The 22440-nt window shown below is 33.9% G+C and overlaps 1 protein-coding gene across 2 annotated transcripts in view; it reads left to right on the top strand.

The window, feature by feature from the left end:
- Window positions 1-20320, top strand: part of LOC126850936 (uncharacterized) — a 28314-nt gene extending 7994 nt beyond the window's left edge. The window contains exons 1-2 of one of the 2 annotated variants that reach the window (XR_007687613.1): window positions 2883-3086; window positions 20092-20320. Coding sequence is in view for 1 of the 2 variants with exons in the window: in XM_050594429.1 (XP_050450386.1) it covers window positions 20092-20173 (82 nt within the window). In the remaining variant the exon portion in view is untranslated. Of the gene's footprint in view, window positions 1-2882; window positions 3087-20091 lie in introns of those variants that run through there. The other variant, XM_050594429.1, reaches the window with a different exon arrangement.
- The last annotated feature ends 2120 nt before the right edge of the window (window positions 20321-22440 follow it).

Genomic DNA, 22440 nt, shown 5'->3' with positions numbered 1-22440 from the left:
CAATCTTTCGTGCACGCATTCTTATTGCATTATCATGATCATCGGTATATAATGCATAATATCGATAGTCACATCGAAAAATGTTTGATACAAATAAAAAATCTAATTTTTCTCTCTTTTGTAAAAAATTTTATATAATATATATATATATATATTGTAAACATCGTATTTTTTTATTTCGATTAACACATGCATAAAACTTTGTTATTTAGAATTGTCTCGTTCTTTTCAAAATGCCTCACTTTATCATAATTATCACCTATTATTCGCGTAATTCCCCGGGCAATCAATTAATGTATTAATATAAACGCACGAACGTAAATTACGTATAAAGCCGCATATGCACAATTTTACAGCTTACATACGATCAGAGGGATTTAAAGGCGACCGACTTTACCGAAGCGCACGCAAAATGCAATTGCAGTAGCGGTGCTTAATTGCTTCGTGTTGCAAAGGGTGTGGAACTGCCTCCACCTCTAACACGAAGGCGTTTGCGGTAACGGCGATACGTCGAAGGAAGATTAACTCTATGGAGCTTAATGTGCAATGAGATTAACACGACGGGAAAGGATAACAGGAAGAGATGTTAATAATGGACTATCTACAGAAAACGGACAATTTTCGTTGCCGGTCTCTTGGAACTGCCGGTTATCGCGCGCGACTTTGATAAATTTGATAATTAAATATGATAAAAATGTTCGAGTTGCTTTTCGTAAAACAGGAACAATCATATTTTCATCATCTTTTTAAGTATCGAAGAAAATAGAAATAAATAGATAGATAAAAATAGATAGAACCATTAGATGTATGAAATAAAATTTTATGATAATTTTAGAATTTTCTTTCCAAGATATACTTCCTTTATATAATACATTACATAACAAAAATATATGTATACATATCTCATTACATAAAGGGAAAATATGGAATGCACATAAAATTTATATCGTTGGACGTTCAGTTTTCTTGACTTGTTGTTTTGTTAAGGCCAACAACGTAATAGAGGACTCGATATCTCTATTTTCTTCGACACTTTGTTATTTGTGTAAATATTTGATTAATCAACTAAGTTATACACAAGTTCCTTTTCATCAGACAAAACTTCTTGTATGGTCAATTACTAAAACAGTTTCTATCCTATCCGCCGCCCGTTCAATGGATCTATTCAGGATTCCCCATTATTGACCATTTATTCAATCTCGCGCTCGCGCTTATTCCCATCTCGCGGCATTGCAGTTTCGATCAAACTAAATCAGTTCATGACTCGTCTTCGAGGTCGCGCGTTACACACAACACACACACATGCACATACATACACACAAGTTCGCCTCTTACATCCATATATACGACGTACGATCTTATACATGCTACCACGTAGTGGCAGGCGCCACTGCTCGGTACGATTGGTGTGGAAGCCGTTATCTAGCTCACCATTAGGCACGATTGTAGTTTAATTGCTTTTGATGTACGTCCTGGCCGCATGGAACTACCCATGTTCTTTTAAAAGTAAAAGTGAATTTCCATGATATCAACGCAAACGCGATCGCAAAACATATATCAAGTTTTTTCAAAGGAGTTTATCCTTCTAATTACAGCAAAAAAAAATTACATTAATTGATAAAATCGCAAATCGTGAAATGGGAAAGCATTGAGTTGAATTTTTAACGAGAAGACTGAAGGTCAAAATAATATTAATATTGTAAATTGAAGAGCGAAACTTATTTTTAAAAATATTTTTACACAAATATTTTCGCTGCGATAATTATTTCACGCAAATTTTGGTAATTAAAGCAAAGATTTTATCTCAGAGATCTTTCATTTCATCACTTATATACAGAATCGGGAAATGTATTGTGGGAATTTAATCGCGCAATTATAATAAAAAAATTAAAGTTAAAAAGCAAAGTGTAATCATGTTTTCTTGATAATATCTCTTAATAGACTATTCACACTTTAACAGATTTAAAAAATTATTGATTGAAATTTTCGCTCCGATTTCCTCTCTCTTAGAATTATCCGAAATGATGTCATCGTTGTTGTTGTTTACTTCATATCGCACTAAAAGTTTGCTGTCATTCGCCACGCGATGATGTAAAGTCGCAATACTAGAAACAATATGAAGAGTGGAATGCAGGTCATGGGTCTCTTCGAAGTGCACTCTCATGTATGCCTCCGTTGAACGAGGCTGATTTTCCACGCGAGAACTCTGTTTTGACATTCGCTTTAATTATTTAGATGTGATTCGAAGAGCTTGTCCGAGATCAAAATTAATTAAAGATGCGGAATACGAGCATAACAATCGAAATCAATAGCGAGTTTGCGATAATCGATAACACTAATATAAAAAATCGACAAAATCACAATACGTGTTGCAGACATAACGTGATAATTAAATAATATATTTCGTCAATAGATCACTGTCTCCATTTCAAACGACAGTTATTCATCGGTGCTGTTGACGTTAATCACCCTACAACATTTCTATGAGACGGAGCTATTATACAAAAGAGCTTTGATTTCAATCAGTTTGCTTCATTTCTATTATAATTTCTTTCACCTATATTGAGAGGAGAAAACTCTTTTGTCTTATATTGTATAATATACAAATGTCGATATTGTAAATCATACGGGGAGGGGGGAGGGTATTTATAAACAATATTTGTTCAACATCCAAAAACAGAACCTTACTGTTGTGTTTTTAAATTCAAGGAAATTCAAAATCATAACTATCTAATGATCTAACACATATAGGTTCAATAATATTTATCTTATTGTTGACAATCTCTGTCAAGCCACGGAAAAACGATAATCCTAAATTAATCGATCTAAACTTTTGCGATGATGATTGACATGTTCAGTATTTATTCAGACACGGTGGACGAATAGAATCGAGTTACATGTGTAAATCTTTGCCTATTGGCCGAACGATAAAAACTATCCTAATACGTTTATCACGTCCTCACGAATAAGTTATGCACGAAGTGTAGAGCGTTGAAACAAGTTTCTAAGCAGTTCGGGGAACAGATGGCGAAACAGCGTTCATCGATCGTGTCCCTTGTCGTCCTGCTGCTAGTTCCCAGTGAAAGGTAGTCACGATACGGCAAAAAGTATTTTAAATATGAGATTCATGCATTTACCTGAATAAGTCAGGATTTTCTTTCTTTTGTCAACACCATTTCAACAGTATTTTGATCTTATAATTTGTTGCCTTTATGGACCTTTGTCAAAATTCACATTTTAATTTCTATTATACGTTCCGAAATCTGAAATAATTCTCCGTCGCATGATGGACAAATTACAATATTAATTACAATACGAATGAAATACATGTTTATTTTTAATATTGAACCCATCATATAAAGAGCTAAAAATATATAAAAATGTAAACAGTATGATAAATAATTGATACAGTAATTTTTTTTATGTAATTTTTTAATTTAAAAATCTAAATTTATATAATATAATATAAGAGCTACAAGAAAAACAAGAAACAAATAAAATTATCATTTAAAATTATCAATTAATTATTAAATTAAATTATCAACAAATTAAATCAATAAAAAATATTTATATATATATTAATATTTATATTAATATTATATTAAGTATAAATATAAAATATTTATATTAAATATTTATATTTATATTTATCTTTTATAATATTTATCTATTTCATCCATTTTTTAGAACTTATCATTTTGCAACAAGAATTGTAAATTTTATTTTACAGCTATCTTTCAATAAAAACGATTAAATATGCGATATATATTATAATATATAATATACTATTTATACTTGTTTATATAATCTATGAAAGACTTCAAAAACATTTTTTCCAAGTTTATATGCAATTGCAAAAAAATACGATTGCTTACATATTACATTTTAATTTTTGCGGCATAGTGTAGTAAATTAGATTTTCCGAGTAAGAAATTAATGCAAGAGTATGTACTTGAGCAAAAGTGGAAAGTCGGTCTCTGCGGAAATCGAATGAAGTGATCCCAGTGAGATCATTCCAGAAAAGCGCTAAGCTTAACTTCTCAGTGTAGCGAGCTAAAATTTCTGTTAGAAATTATATGTCTAATAATTTCGGAAATGCTTGAGGCATCTCGCTCGAAACTGTAGATGACTATAATAGATGATGTAGATTTATAAAGTATAGATTTCTTTTCCTCTCTCTCTCTCTTTCTTTTCATTTCTTTTCTATGTTGACGACAACTTTATAGCGTTTATGATTTATTTTATATTTTTTGTATTTCTAGGATTTCAAACGAGAGTGATGTTAATATGCACTTAATTTTCATGATTGTTTCGCGCGTGATGTATATCGTAAAAAAAGCAGGTCTCTTAGGAAAATTATATCGATCCACTTCTCGAAAGGACAATGGGGAAAAGAGCGTGATTAAACGAAGGTTTGCAAAACGGGGCGAGAAAAATCCGTAACCGACCACAAGGCTAGAGAGAAGTGTAGTTCGAACATCGCTGATGGTATAATAAAAAGAGAAATCGTAAGTTTCTTGCGGCATTTCTTTCGCTGCCGATCTTCGCCTCGAAGGGCAGCTGGCGTCGAAAATGCACTTCGTTCCACTCTAGACAATGTCCGATATTCGCTGTTTCGCCATATTGTCACGCTATTTATTCTTGGTACATGCATACATACATATCCTGCAGCAGATTGTTTGATGCAATTAGCAGTTTGTGCTTCGTTGATTAAAGTATTTCTCTATAAAAACAGCAAAACGTAAAATAAATGTCTCACCAAGGAAAGATTCATTTTCATACATTTATCGCACGCGTAAGATAAAAATTTTATTTTATGTAAGAGAGGAAGGCATTATCTCTTAGCGCAATGAAATTTGCACAAACTCTCCGGTTGTGAATATTCACTTTGTTAAGCTCTCAACAAATTTTTCTTTCTTCGAGCACAAACTGCGTCGTAACATTTTTTTCACAATCTTTTCAAAGGAAGAAAAAGAGTAGTTTCGTACACTGAATTGTACAACTTGATATACCGTCGACATGTTCGCTTTTCCCTCGTGTTCGTAGCAAAGCGTCAAAAATATACTTGCTTGACAGCTACAAGTTGCTGCTGGGGAATTCGCACGGCATCCAAACCACTGGACACGAGCGACTTGTTGTACTTCTCGGCAAAGCTCCCTTGAGTGTGCAAAAAACGTGACAGCGTGGTGTGCCAGCGCTTTAATTCGAAGACTCCCTTTTTTGTGAGAAAAGAGCGAGGCAACTCTCCCCAATTGCTGGCTAATAAAGCAAACTTTGCGAATGATAAATATCTTTAATTAAACTAAAATTCCAGGGCGTAATTATTTCTTAGTTCTCGATTGCGCGGCGCAAACCTATATTGCGGTTTTACGTCGATTTGACATTGCGAGAAAAATTAGCGCGACTTTTTTACTTAATAAAAATTTCTTTTTTTTTTATAAAGGACTTTTATCCTGCTTTTACTGTTATATCTTTCGATCTTACGATGTGGCAAACATAGCTTATAATATTAAATCATATCAACTTAAAAAGAAGAAAAGAAATTCGAGATAGAAGATAAAAATTTGTTATCAATTTTTAAAAAATTTGCTTCATTATAGAGAAAATATTTAAAAAATCATATATATGTGATTTTTTTAAGTTAGGTATTTAAGTATTTACATGAATATAAAACAGAAATGGGGATTATAATATAGGGTTATAATGAGGATGATAAAATTTTAAAAGAAATGCAAGAGAAAAAATTCAAGTCGCGAGTAAGTCAAAAGACAGACTATATTTAAAAGTCAAATATTTTACACATTTTTTTAAACCCAGCAGACTTCAAAATAGATGTTAAACATTTATAGTTGAAATATACTTTTATGTACATTTCAATAATCTCTCGTGTCATACAGATCATCATATTAAATTTTTTGTTTTAATTGAATAATTCAAAGACACACCTCTTTTAATATCTCAAATTTTTTCCTTATATTTAGCCTTGTTTCTGCACATACATACAAAGAGTAAAGTATAATTCATAATTTTAAATATAATAAAAGAAAGAAGTTAAAACCTTCCAACGTTTTAATATTAACTTTCCCTCTAATTATTAAAATATCTTTAATCTAAAGCAAGCGTATATATATATATATATATATATATATATATATATATATATATAATTGAACAAAGTAATCGAAGAAAGAAATATCTGAAATAATATCGATGCTATTCATGCAATACAAACGTTCTCCCGTGTTACATAATACTTTCAATAAAGTTGGACGTGCTAAATTACGATTACGTAACGTTGATGTAATGTCGTTTATAGATTCCCGATACAATTATCTATGTTTATCGAATAAAATGCTCGAGAGAAAAGTAACGTGACGTTCGTGTTGGCGAGTGCTGTCGGAAACGCGATCAAAAATTGATACGCGAGAGATACAGTGCCAAAAACGGCAAAATTATTGATGATTCTATGAAAAATTAGTTTCCAACTTAGCCTAAGGCAATCGCAGATCTCGTTTCCAATTAGCCTTCATTCCTTTAAGCATATATATATATATATATATATATATATATATATATATATATATATATACTCGTGATTTCGTTACAGAGAAGAACGTTTGTGTTGCATGAATAGCATCGATATTATTTCAGATATTTCTTCGTTCAATTACTTTCATCATTTTATTCATTATACAAACATATATTATTCCATTTAAGAAGTTCTACATAAGATAAAAATAAATTTATTTTATCAATTTTATCGTTTTTTCCATACTTCGCGATGCATAACTTGCGCTATAAATAATTCTGCGAATTGTATTGCCTCTTGAAATTTACATACCGCTTGTGCAATTGCACGCATTGCGCATGAGGATCGAGTTTCGTGATGCATCGTATCGTTGGTCTCGCTCTCTCTTCCTCATCTAATGTCGAAATTATATGCGAGTATTCCGGCAGTTTGAGCTGACATACACGGCAAATTGGTGCTTTAAAACGACGTTAGGCTAACTGAAATTCGAATTCTCATATTATCTTTGGAGTGCAACCAACTGCGTTGAACACGCGACATTGACGCTGATTTGGCGGGATGTTTGGCACTAATCTAAAGGCTCGTTTATTAACGTCCGCTGGAACCACCGGACATGGCAAATTAATCTCGTAATACCACGATCCGTAATACCGCGGTCCATCACATCGATGTGTCAAGCGATATATGAAACGCCCGAAAAATAAATAAATTTGATACGATTATTTTTATATCCATTTATACAGCTGCCTAGTTTCACACAAGCGATAAAAAGATAAAATTTGCAAAATATATATTTTGTGCATACATATTTTTTCCATCTATTTTTTGTTCAGAAAAAAAGTCTGCTATCGCGGAAAGCGTTTCGGTTATACTTGAGAGCGTTGTTCGCGGTCTCGATATAGGAAGGAATGTTACGCGAGAAAAAGTTGACGAGTCGTTCGATATAAACGACACACATGTGGGTATATTTATATCCGTATATATACTTCGATTAAAAGAGTGATTCACTCGCGCCCGCGGAGGTCATCTCTTCCGGTAATACTTTCTATGTAAGCATCGACGTAGGATCGCGAGTACGCATCTTCGATTGTTCGCCGGTTGTTGGTTAATGCAAGAACTTGAACTTGCTATTCGTGCGACGTGCGATAAACTATACATCTCGCGAATGACGTGACATGGAAGCTAAGCAACTATAGTAGCTGATGTGCGTAGTCTCTATACAAACCGCAAATATTGCGATTGACATACTCATCGCGCGAGGAATTTACTCGCGGAAATTGCTCGGAGATATTTCCATTAGTAATACCTCCATTGATGATTCTTCGGCATTAATTAAATATTTCATGTAATTTATCGAATTAAGGAGACCGGCGCGTTATTGCGCCAACTAATAATATTCTGTTTTCGTAATTTAATTAACCGTCCATCGCTTGCGCGCGCCTGCGCAATATAACAGCGCAATAATCAATTTTACATAATGCTTTTACAAGTATATAATATTAAATTCTCAATATACATATATGTAAACGTACGCGCACTCTCTCGTCGAAAACGCCCGACTTTAAATTATAATTAATTTTCCCGATTGCGAGTTTCCCGATGCGTTAAATTATTCCTATCGAATTCGAGTATATACACTTAAAAATTCACCGCAAATGGCATTAGCAGTATATCATGGTGAGCAAAACATGCGAATAGTTTCTTCATGTGATGTATCGTCATGGTGATGAGAGTTGAACGAGTGTTTGATAAGGTGAAAAAAGTTATGACGAAATCGATAAAGTTTACTGCCGGAAAAGTTTTATATACGCAACATACGGTGATACGTATAAAAAACCTCCGATTTTAATTAATTCTACAAAATATCAGCAAAAATTTCTTTGCTGATAAAACATTCATTCGATTGCTAGCCGTAGGCAAAATCATGTAAGATCCTCGCGATAAAATAATTTATAAAATAGTCCATGCGATTATTCTACAAATAATAACAATTTTTTTTTTTTTACGTTGTGTAGTAACGATGTTTGACAGATCGAGATTTTAACAGAGTTCGACAGGCGCGAGATTAATCTCGTCGACGAAATAAGCTTGGATCGGCAACCAAACGCCTCTCTGCCAGTTGTTATTAGCTAAAAGTTCCTGGACGTATTCCAACTTGGAATCAGCTTCGTTTGATCGCCAACTTCTTGCTATACATTTGCAAGAAATTGCTAAGCCACTCTTGTCAAGATATAATAATTGCCTTCATTTTATTTCCTTCCACTCGTGTCTATATAAGTCTCCTGCCTCGTAATTCATACAAAAAATATATCTTTTCAGAAAAAAATAAATCGAAATTGTATAATGAAATGGGGTTTAATTTAAAAACCAAATCGTCATTAAAATAAATTTTGTTCTCTTCAGTTTAATCTTCAGAGAAAGGCTATCTCTTTGCGTATTGCCAGTACATCAGAGACCTTTACACTTTTGTAATTTCGCACGTAATTTATACGGAGAGTTTTTTTTTTTTAACAAACTGAGTTCATCGGATCCTTTATTATTTACGTAGCATGAACGATTAAAGAGCTTTAGCTAATTAAACATTTATCGCAACGGATTAAACTTCTCTAAAACGTTTAACACGAACAATTAGAAAGAGTTCAATAATTAAATATAAAATAGCTGCACACAAGTCTTTTTCCAATCGTAAAAACTTGCTTATTAATGTATATGATTATCCAAAATAATTGATGGATGATCATTTTTTAAATTGGATGTAAAATCGCTCTATCCATCCGGACAAAGACATGAACTGAGATTTGCCACTTTCATTAAACCAATATGCGCGCATATATTTGTATACACATCTGGCATTCGTGTCTAAGGGCACGTAATAAATAATTAACTTGCGTGAGGCTGCCCCCATCGAATGCTGAATGCAGCCGATACTGAAATCGAACTTCACAACTTTGTAATCGGATTCGAAGTTTGCCACAATGCTCTTCTACAAGCTCGCGTCTTGTAACCACTTCTGCATTCGTGATAAACTAAACTGAGTCTGAAACTAAGCGACTTAGAACTTACTTGCGAGAAACTTCTATTCCATTACGTAATCACGATATAGACCCTACCTTGTGTTACGCACATTCACTGTCATATTTGAACATAGGGATGCGCAATTTTTCCCGATAAAGACTGTGACGCGCAATCCTCGCGAGCAATTTCAAATAATGAAATATCCAAAAAACCTGAAAAAAAGGCGGTGTAATTTTCAGGATATTAACAAGTTAAAAAATTGCTTCTAATTTAAAGTATAATTAAAATATACAAATTACTTTTTCTTAACAAAAGATATCAAAATAATGCAGATATGTGTGTTGATAAATATCACAAATGAATCATTTTATCAATACATTCTTCGTATTGACTGCAATGTATTCAAAATTTCATTGAAATTTACATATAAATTAAAATTAAAATTGAAATTTAGAGCTTTATATTACGCAAAAAAAATATCTAAAAAAAGATATTTTATAGTATTTATTAGTATTTTATGAGATGGGAGAAAAAAAGAAATGTGAAAGAAGGAGAAAGAAAGGGAAAGAGGGAGTGTCTCATTTATATTACAAAGCTCAAGATTACAAAATATACTACAAGCTTAAAATAAATCCATTTTATTACATCGCGAAATAGTTTCTAGGAAAATCAGGAAATTCAAAAATTGTATTTACGAGACACACGGAATCTCTTTTTCTTTTTCAAAAGCGCACTTTCCTGATAAAATTTCCTAATGGCACATCTCTAAGCCCAAGAATAACTCTACGTAAGCTTTGCGTTTCTTCGCCGATCTCTTCTTCACATGTCAGTGGAACGGGTGAGATTCTCGGACCAAAATTTTATCGGATTCCAACGTCGGTCGGGAGAAACGGGCTTCCGTCGCGGAAGTGGCTTATCCGTAAAGGAAACGGGTCCTTTACGAATAAGAGCACACGATCGTTCCACGGTCATTCCCTATCTCGAAGAGGACGCCATGCAACGACATTACATACATATGTAATCCCATATACACGAGCAAGTGTGTGTGTGTAGGTGTGTGAGTTTCTACATGTGCATGTATTTGCGTGTAAATATATATATATATATATATATATATTCGTACGTGAACGTGAGGCGCACGTAATGGCGATACGATGTTTTAAGGGATATAGGTCAGGGATTCGCGGGATTTCTGCACATGAATGCTTCGGCGATGTGTTGTTCTATATAAGCGCGGTTAACCTGAATTTCGTAACGGCCAACAGATCGGGTGATTCGGTTATGAGTCCGCGGAGGGAACGGAGCGGGCACAATTTTTCCGTCGTCGGTAATTGGAAATGTGATTAGCTCGATGGCCATTGCGAAGACCAGTGACGACTTGCTAAAGTTAATTAACTCGCAATCCTTAAAGTTTACACGCGACGTTAAAATGTCGACGTTGCGTTTTTTTTTTTCTCTCTCTACCGTAAACGTGTTTACGGCTAGGAAGAATGACGCGCACTTTTTCGCGTGGCAGAGACCACGCTATATAGGATTTAAAATGACAATTACACGAGCGTAAATGTATGTGGACATTCGCTTTATTTATAGAATTTAATTACACATATATTATTAATCTTTTTACTCGTATTTAATTTTATTAATTTTGCATTCTGTTAAGTCACGCTGATTGCTATCGTTTGGTGTTTTTCGACAAATATGATTTGATATGAAAAAATAGACATTTAATATATTCTTGTACGAGCGAGAATTTATATTTGCGTAATTTCACGATGCTTTATAAATTTATTCTGAAAGGCCGTTGGGAGACGACGCTTTATGCAAAATACTTCACCAACTAGCGACGTTGCTCGCGATTTTTTAATCGCGTGTTAAACTGATAACCTGGCAGCTGATGCCTGTGGCATTCGATTAATTCAAAAAAAAAAAAAAAATGGATCTTCTCGCATACGACCATTTTTTGAATTCGCGTTCGCGAAAAATAACAAACGATCGATAATCTTTTTCAAAGTCATATCCTATTTTTCATAAAATCGTTATGTCTAATAAAACATAGCACCGTTGTAATAATACCTCATGTTATCAACTTTAGTAAACGGAAATAGAATGCGTGTGTAAAACAAGAATACATTCTAGAGAAAGTAAGCTTAAAAACTGCGATATATATTTAGTATAACATGAAGAATCTTATACGACAAGATGATTTTAAAGATAAAGAAGACACAATACGAAATAAAATATGACTGTATAATGCGCAAACAACACAAATCCAAATTGAATCTGTTGCTGGGGGTCACTTCGAAGGCTCTGTCATCAATTTTGTGAAATCTCCGCGGACAATCTATCAAAGAAATACCCAGTGCTGTCAGGACTGTTCCAGTTTTTCTCAGAAAGATATTGATACATACATATATATATATATATATATATATATATATATATATATATATATGTATATATATATCCATATATAAAGGAAAATGAAAAAGAGAAAAAAAGAGGAGACTTTCACCTCCAACTTTTTCAGGATATAAGCACGGCGTCATCGATCGTATGCTTCTACTTATACGCCGGTCATTTTCCAACATGTATAATATGACTGGCATTGACCGCACGGAATCTTTCCGGCACATTACATTAAGCTCTGGAACTTTTCCTGAATAGACTTGGAAATGATTCTATTTATGCTTCAACAAATCCATGTGGAAACTAATGAAATTTAAGATTACACTTTTAATGATCAAGAATTTGCAAATAATTCAGAATCTCGTTATATATATCATCATATCATTTTGTCTGCAATTATTTTGCGACAGTAAACTAAATTTCTCGATTTTTTCTCGATTTATGTAACAATTTTCTTTTTCGAAATCATATATAGTGCTTTGTATAATGTCTTTAGATCAAAGAAGTCTTCAAAAATGCTTATTTTTCAGACTTCAAAGTCAGCATCTGTATTCTTGATTACGCGGGCAAATATCAAAATTCCATCCAAGCTTATACTCGAGAGATTATTTCTTCTATAAATTCGAAACTTTCTTTGAATTTGGAATTTCTCCACCGAAAGGTTGCGAATAAATGCGACAGCATTGTACGTGATGTTGGCGAATGCGCGCGAAGAATTCGGTCCTTCGTACATTTGTTATCGCTCTTCCGCACTCGGTGTGTCAAAAGCCTCTACTTCGGTATTCACAGGAACGAATGTCGCCCTTCTACGCCCGATATCATGGTTGATATGACAATTGAAAGGTAGAAATGCATCCATTGTCTCGCTATTCGACCATGAGATTCATCACGCTATTGTCCTTTGAATTGCATTCTTATTGTTTTGACGAAGAACACGAGGCGACTTGCCCTCTCGTTAAGTAATTTAATATTCTAATAATTGGACTCGCGCGTATACTTAGATCTCAAGGATGCTGTGAGAATTCTCCGAGTATCAGGAAATTGAAATCATACAATAAATTTTACTTTTTGTTTTAAAATGTAGCGCACACGCACACGTATATGTATATAGAGTTAAATCGGAAAAATTTCAAACTGAATAATTTAATTTAATCATTTTGAAACCAAGTACTGACTATTTTTTATCAAATAAAAATATAATTACTAATTTTTATATTTCTAAGGAACATTTAATAAATAGACATTATTTTACCGACAAAAATTTAACATTCTGCAAATAAATTTGTGAAATATATAACAGTATTATATATAACTATTAAATAATGAGATATATGTCTCTTTTTGTGTGTGCGAGTTTAAGAGTTGAATTTCTGGCGCTACCTCTTCCCTCGTAATTTTATGTTCAACATGAAAGAAGACTGTCCAGGGAGCGCCTTTCATGATATTGCATTAGCGTAATTTTGCATGTGGTAAAAAAGATCGCATTATGGCGATAGTAGGCGGCAAAGCTTGCGTAGGTAGCTGTATGTACTTGTGCCCCGTTGAATATTTAGGAGCACAGCGGTTTGCGTAAAAAATAGGGAACATATCTTAAAGATCGCTGTCAGAAACGTCCCACGCAGACGGAATAAAACAGCCGTCTCTATCATAACACGGCGAGTCTCGTTTCATTTTTTAATAAGGGGGTTGACGCCGGTAAATGATGGTGTCATGCGCAAAGATGGATCGAAACGAAACATGACTAAGGCGCGACGCTGTTAGAATTATTTTTAGTTCTGATTATCCGTGATAAGTATCCTTCCCCTTTGCCGATTTGTCTGATTAAATCTAATTCAGTCATGCGACTTGGCGCTTATTACGAAAAAGATATATAGACGCCATCAGAATTTAAGATAAAAAAATTTTTTTTTAATTTTTACACGAATATTTCCTAACTTTCAATATTTTTTTATCCGTTAATAAAATATTGAAAGTTAAGAAATATTCACAAAATTTGGAATGAAAATAAAAATTAGAGACAATAATTTTTATGAAATAAATAAGAAATATTGGTAAAATATTATAGATTTTTAATAAATATATCACCAAAATTAATCATGTTAAATATAATTATAAATATATTATTCTATGCTTTCGTAAACTGTCTTTTCTTTATATATGACATTTTCCAATTAGCGATAGATACGGTAAGAATAATCCGTTTTCATGTTTCTTTGTAAATTTTACCTATTTTTCGATATCTGCGTTCGTGCGGGCTTCGGTTAGCGTGACGCTAACGAATTTACGTCAGAACTAAAAGCTTTATACCAAGCTCTCTTGATTATCACATGCGTGCTGCGGTTGCCATAATTATGAAGGTCGCTTTGTTACGTTTCTATTTAATACAATATATTACAAATAAGTATCAAATTATTTAAACTATGTAATCATTCGCACCAACGCGCACAAAAAATTCGCGTCAAACAGTAAAGGCAATATTATATTAAGTATAACTGAATATATTATTATCAATATTACAGTTTAATGTTTAATTGATCAATTAAACTATATCGAATAAAAATTATATAAATATGTATATACGCCTACATGGCCATTGCAACAACTATATATGCAGCTTATCTTAAACTATCGGATTTTTAATAAAGCCTCCAAAAGGACGGTTAGTTAATCTAAAAAAATCCATATTTATAGCTTAAAATGGTAGTTCAATACTTTCAAGCCGGGGGATTAATGACAACATTTCGATATTCGAAACTGCTAAAAGTACCTAGTCAAATTGTCATTTAATATCTCTTATATCTTTTGTTGCATTAAACTTTTTCAAATATTAAAAAAAATTGTATTTATTAAATTATGCAACAATTTTATTTAAGTTTTTTGATTCTCTTATCTGTTTACTTTATTTTTAGATTTAGTTTATTCATTTTTAGGTTTACAAAACTTAAATACAAAGAAAATAAAAGTTATCAACAATTTTTCTAATATAATTGAAAAATATCAAAAATATAAATAACATGACCTTAGAAACAATATTTATTGTCGCTATTAACAAATCAATGAAATTATTAGATAACATTTTGAATAAATTTTTTCTCTTGACTTTTTGTTCGGCATTGTAATTTTTATTTTTTTATTTCTTTATTACTTTCGATAAACAACTATAGATTTTTCACACATGGAAAAGAAATTAATAAATTATAAAATATATGAAAAACAAAAAGTTCGTTGATTTCAATTTAATCATAGTACAATTGAAAACAACTGAATAGAAGAAAATCAATAAAAATGCTAGTTGATATAAATCTTATTTTAAGAAAAAAAAAAAGAAAAGTTTGTAAAAATACTTGTCTAAGATTTGTAAAGTTATTTATTTAAAAAATCCAGTTACTCCTTATTATAATAGTACTTTTTTATGATTGCAATTGCATATACGACTCATTACCAAATACGAAATTAGAATACCGCTATGTCTACAAAGCACAATTATCTCGCCTTCCATCCCATCATGCCCCGTCAAGACTTAGCTCGCCTAAAAGCGAACAAGTATAGAGTGCTGTCACTCTACACGAATCTTGAGAAAACGTCGTCCTCGACCTTGTCAGTTCCAGGCCGTCGCAAAGTCTCCCTCTCTTATCGTTGACGGCGAAGTCCTTATTAAACGTCGTGCAGAGTCGGAGGCTTCAATTTCGTACTTCAATCGAGCATTCCTAGGCCCTAAAATTTATGTCCCTCGAGCACCCGCGGGAGCTCGTAATCATAACTTTGCGTCTCACGGGGGCTGTGCGCGAGCGGATAAGAGCGCGTATCCGTCTGTCGCCTCTCCCGCTGTCACGCGACTGCTTGTAATATTCGCTGTAATATTCACTGGCATTTTGAAAAGGTCATACCCGTTGGTAATGGCCACGGTCGTGCGCCGTATATGTTGATGGACGGGAATAAGAGAGAGAAAGAGAGAGAGAGAGAGAGAGAGAGAGAGAGAGAGAGAGAAGGGGGGCCAGGGAGGGAAATTGAGTTAGCAACATTTAAAATTAAGCCGGCACCAATCTTTGAAGAAATTTTTAACCCAAATATAAAAAGAACTGGACGCTTTCTCCTTTTTCTCCTTTCTTTTCCTTCCAACATAAGTTCTTATTCTATTTAAAGTTTGTTCTATCTCAAACATCGCGAGCATTGCGATAGAGAAAGTTGAAAGAAGTTTCGAGGTACTGACAGTTTTTAATTATATGCAACTACTATTAAAGATCCTTTGCAAATTACGTAAAATGCATTAATTCCAGGTAAATTTTTCTAACAGAGAAAGAATTTAAATTTGAGATTTCGTTGAAAATATATTAACGTCGCGTCGACTTAAAAGATTATGAAAAACTAAATGTGGGATTAAAATTTTTTTTTAGTTAAATAAATTTTAAATCTGAGACAACTGCGTATGTATATATCGTATATATTTTTTATAATAATATTCAAGCAATCTTTTATCAGTTTATTTTATCAAAATTGTTCTCGCTTAAGAATAAAAATGATGTTTTTCGCGAAATATAAATTAAAAAAACAAAGTTGAAAAAGAAGAAAAGTAATAAAAGAGAAGATTAATTCGTGGTAAATTTTCTCATTGCATTGTTTAAACTGTATAATCTACAATTTTTTAAACACACAATTTTAAACATGTCACGTCTTTAAACATGACAGCAAAAATCGCTCCTGGTCGCTAAGAGAATTGTAACTTTATTGGTTAACAGTAGAAGTTTCAATTAATAAGGCACTAAAGCTCGCGATGAACTTTATGACGATCTTATCGAAGTCCCGTTGTGCACGCTCATAAATGTAACAAGTACTTCACCCGTTATCGATTTCCTGACAGTCACGTCATAGAACGATTTGCCACCTTTATTGTACCTGGATATCACTTTTATTCGGTTTTTTATTCTCCATATTTTCACACGTAAAGTCTTTCCCAAATTGATACATTTCATTACATAAATCAGATAAACACATTTATATCTTGTATTCTCTCAGATCTCAATTTTATTTATCATTTTCATTTTTCTCAAGTCTTATGTACACACTTCATAAATTATTTGAATTGTTATTACACACACACACACACACACACATAGTAAAATATATTTAAGTATGTATTGTATAAGCAAGCGAATATCGATTACGAGGATATTGATTCATAATTGAAGGAGTGCATGTAGGCGAGAAGAGAGAACGAATGACGGAATAGCAAATAATTAAAAAAATTCTTCCATGCTCAGTGCACACTTTGGTCGGATCGCGATCCGCACGCGACCTGACCTAAGCCTTGTCGTACTACTATTGAGTAGTAACCACTGCGTGAGCGACGCCGTCCGATACTATCGGTCTACGACTACTGCGCCTGACAATAGCCGTACTCGGTATTCATCGCTCTTTTTCAGCGGAGCGATGTAGGTCAGGGTGATATCGCATTCAGAATTCCTTTTTTTTTTTTCTCATCACCCACGACGATTCGCTACCACCCTCTTTTGTCATCACCTCTTCCGCCAACTCTCTTGACATGCTTATCTTCGTTATTTCTCCTTTATGTCATCTCTATATACACACTGCCGATGGATGGTTCTAATCTTTCGCGAGAATTGTTTTACACTCTTACAACATTTCGCTCTTTTTTCATTCGCATATTAAGTATAAGGCATCTGAGATAATCCAATTATATAACAATCTATTTATTTATTTATTTAAAATTGATTTCTTTTGAACTGAATAATTTGATCAAAAATATCATCTTATTTGTCAAAATTTTTTTTTATCTTCCATGTTAAATATGACAACAATGTTATAAACTATTATCCTGCTTGAATAAATCTATAAATACTTCAATACTCATATAATACAAAGATTATTAATGTTTGGATAATTTCTCTACGCCACTCTACGGCAAAGTCGACTTGGAATTAATTTAGGAACGCTTTACGGTAAGCTGGCCATTTAATTCTAAGATGTCTTGTACATATTTTTGCGATGACCAAGCTGTTCCATTACGAGCGAAAACCCGCATGAATATGCAATATTCTTAAGCCTCAGCTCGACTGTTAGCGCACGAGCGAATGTCTGCGGCCCTCAACCCAACAATGGAACCTTTTGTAACCAGGATTTGACTATCCTCCATTCTTTGCGGCACGTAATCAGAAGAGGCAATCCGTGGAATTTGGGTTGATGTGGTTTCTAAAGGTAGACGGCGGTAGGAATAGGAAACGTGCCAGAGAAAGAGGAAACGTCAAAGGGAATCAAAATGTACCAGTTCTCCTCTTGGTTGCGAGTCACATTGCGGCAAAAATTCAATGAAATCATAAAAGAATAAGAGGAAAGTACGTCGGAAACATTGCTTTTATTCCTCCATCTTTCGTTGCAGCCATTTTAACCATTTCGTTACGTTATCTGTAGTGCTATATATGATGAATCTTAACAGAATTCATTGTATTTTAAGTATATTCAGACATTAAAGAAAGAACAAAATGCTCGCATAGAATATTTTACGATAGTGTTGAAAATATTTCCATTCAGAGATATTTTAATAGTGTTTTTCACATAAACTACATACTATTTTATTTTCCAAATATTCCTGTCGCGAAATCAAAATATCGGGTTTATGCCGAGATTAGAAAATGATTTAAAAAAAATTGGAACCGATAATCAATGCGCTTCTAATAAAATATGACATGATTGCGTAATATTGCACTGACGGTGCGAATACTGTCGATATATGTCGCTTCATTGACGTCACACATGATTCATATATATTGAATTCATATAAGCTGTCATTCAATCGCATAATCGTAATAATACACGGAGAGAATTGAAATGAATGACAGTGGTAAATTTCAACAAAAGGTTTCAAAATTCGCTCATGTAACCGCGCCCAATCTCATCTCGTTTCAATTATCTGTCGATCAAACTCTTTTATATTATCGAAACTGCTGAAACCGCTGTGCTTCCTCTCTAACGGACAAAAGAATTACTCGCATTGCGGGATCGTTTCATCGCTGTGCAAACGACGGCGGGACGTTCATTCGCAACGAGTCGATTATTCGCTCGTTATCAAATCATTGCTCAAACAAATAGTTCATCGTCGCGCGATCGGTGATTCCACATCGTGTATTTCATCGTTTTCAATCACTTCTTTACACATGCGCGCGTCCTCGTCGTCGATTTTCAAAACTATATTATTAAAGAGAGAATTGTAAAAAAAAAAAAAAGTGTGCACAGGACAAAATTTTAAAACACAGACTTTCCTTCGTATTTTCACGTTTTAAATTAATGCATTCATTTACATTTGTAAATATATAAGAAAAAAGTGTGATAAAACACAAAATAAAAAAATAGCTTATGTGTTTTACTTTTTAAATTTTACTTTTATCGTTGTTAACATTTTGCTGTATAAGTCATTGTGGTAAACAGAAAATAAGTACCGAGAAAAAGAGAGAAAAAGCGAGAGTTGCAATTACTCGTTGCAACGAATTGCATTTATAAGAATGTAGTCTTGTCTGGAGTGGTTTAATCAAGTGCTTTAATAAGAAAGTCATATCAAACGGAATGGAAGTTTCCCTTCCTAAAAGAGTTAATGTCAAAATAAATTATTTGCTCTCGGCGTATACCGTAGATCTAATATAATTTAAGTAGATTTTATCAAAACTGGTAACCCGCGGACATTAATCCTTTTTTAATAGAGTTTATTAAATTCGCTGGTCTTTGTTGAAAGAAGTGACTTTACATACTTTTTTCATAATTTGGAAAATTTTCTGCAATATCTTCTTTCCTGCAAGGAGAAATGTCTACAAAATACTCTGTTCGATGCTTGGTCTTAACTTTATTCTCTCTTTCCTTGATCACTATTAGTACTAATTTGTCATCATTTTGTAAATAAATTTTAAAATACTATACTCTATTATGTTATAAATTACTGTAGACTGTAAATGTAAGGAGATGCTCTTTTTCTCTCTCTTTCTCTCTCTCTCCTTTTCTCTCTCTCTCTCTCTCTCTCTCTCTCTCAATCTCAATCTTTATACCCGCGTAATATAAGAAGTTTTTCTCAGTCTCTTATATAGCATGATCTTTCTTCTCTTTCGCGCTAACCATCTCTCTCGCTTTCTCTGTTGCAGCGACCACTCAATCAGCAATCGCGTGGACCGTCGCGGCCACCCGACATATTGCGAGTGCGGCGAGGTGACGAGGCCCTTATGACGACGCGAGGAGACGGCCGAGAGTGCCCTGGCCACATCGCAGTCCGATTTCTAGGCCCCGCTCACTCTACCCGTCCTCGACCGTCCTTCCGGCCCTTCGGCCGGCGATCTTTCTCGTTGAACTCTGTACTTATACGTTTCCCAGCAGCATTTCTCATTCCGCTCTCATGGTACCACCGCACGTGTATAAATCAACATTCGCGTTTACACGCACACATCAACACGTATGGACGTACCAGACGTACACACATACATATACGACTGATACGGACCGTAGAAATGAGGAAACGATCCTTCAATTCTCCCGACGACTTGTCCGCCGACTATAAAGAGTAGAATTGTTCCCACAGTAGTTGTTACAATGTTACCACGTGGTTATTGCGTGATTAATTAGTACAAGGGCGGTTCGTGGCTAGTAATTATCAGTGGCTGTGCTGCGTGAGCTTGGTGATAATTGAGCGAATGACGCGATTATAAAGCGCGCATGACGACGAAAAGTACCGCGCGCGTGATGCGTGATCACACGATCTCACGAAAGGTAAGAGCAAATTGGTTATCACGGATGAATAATTTCACTTTATGCTCTGAGATGCTTAATATTATATAAACGGTGCATTACGTGCTCAATGATGTTTTATTAATTGTTAATAATGTCCTGAAAATATTTTTCTTTTTTTTCGCATGACATATAATAGAAAATGTTATATTACACATCCTTGGAAAGAATGAATATGATTCGAAGGAAAAATTAGTTTTGCGTATATTTGATCTTTACATCATAAACAGTCATTGTTAGCCTTTACGCTCGCGCTAATTAATTTCATTCGACGACAGCGCGCGCTTTGAATTCTTTCGACGTTATTCGCATACGAATATGAGTTTAATAATCAATATTTGCCGGTCTATCTGCAAACAATAATGAAAATTGTGAAACAATAAACCGTATTATATGCCTCAAATGTTTTCGGTAAATATGAATCTGCATAAATAAGGTTACACTTCTACTACATATGAAATTCTGGAAATGCTGAATAAACATAAACGTAACGCTCTGATTGTACAGACAGCCGTGTTTACTCACACGTTTATCGAAAGTTTCCAGCCACGTATGGCTGAGGTGAATGCGTCCCAATTGGGCTTCGCACGTGGTTGGAAAAGTCTACGTTCGCAAAATTAGTCGGGGAATCATCTATAAATCCTTCTGGATTTCAGTATCGCAAGATTAGAGCAACGAAAATATACCGGACGTAATAAAACTCGGTACTTATATGCCTATGTTTTCATGAAATTAATATATAAGAAATCGTTATAATAAATATAATTATTTAAACAACATTCTATAGCAATCATCTTTAATCATCTTTATTTCTCTTGCTGGCTTCAATATTTTTATATTTATTTTTTCTATATTTTAAATTAATCTCAATTCTTTTTGTTTTATATAATAATAGAAATTCTGTAAACACACACAAACGCACACTGTCTCTTATCTATAGAAAAATATTTCTATAATTTTTTTTTTCCCGGCGATTTTATTGTTTTTATCGTGCACCAAAAATTTTCTTTTAAATCGGTCTCGCGAAAAATTTTCATTCGGCGGCTCGCAAATAAATGGACCTATCTAAAATCTATCTGCGAAATTGATCGGCACAACTGTAAACCTCGCGACAGCCAATTTATTTTCCTGCCACTAGAAAGTCGTTATTCTCGAGAGAACGTTGAAATGAGAAAGCGGATGGAGAAAGAGAGAGAAGTCGAATTCGAGACGAAATAGGTATTCCCGCTGTTCCCGTTTTCCCAGTGTATTGAGTTGAAAAGGCACAGTCAGAAATAAGGAACAAGGAGCGGACATTCGGAAATGTCGACGTTCTAACTCGTTTCATTATCGCGCAGTATTAAATTGTCAATGACCCGAGCGCTGTAATTTGGATCGCGGATATTTTCTAGTCCGCTTTATTTATTTTCATTGTTCTGAAAACTGGAGTCAATTGATTGGATCAACGTCGGATTGCAAGAAGAATCGGATAACGCATTTTGTGCAATATTCACATCGGTGTTTCTAGGCCACTTATATAATTCATTTCGATTTCAAATTACGCTCGAGAAAGAGAGCTGAGACTACGTCTCAAACGCCCGATATAACTGCATTTTTCACAAAAAAGATTTCAAAGTTTCCGCAAAAGTTTCGTGTACTTAATCTACATGTAAATTCATGCGCGAGGTATCCGGTTAACGTTAACAAGTGCAAAGATAATTTATGAGAAGAGC

The sequence above is a fragment of the Cataglyphis hispanica genome, chromosome 1 (assembly GCF_021464435.1).
Source record: "Cataglyphis hispanica isolate Lineage 1 chromosome 1, ULB_Chis1_1.0, whole genome shotgun sequence".
Lineage (NCBI taxonomy): Eukaryota > Metazoa > Arthropoda > Insecta > Hymenoptera > Formicidae > Cataglyphis > Cataglyphis hispanica.
Note: the sequence above shows the minus strand (reverse complement) of the source record. Positions and strands in the feature narration are given on the sequence as shown.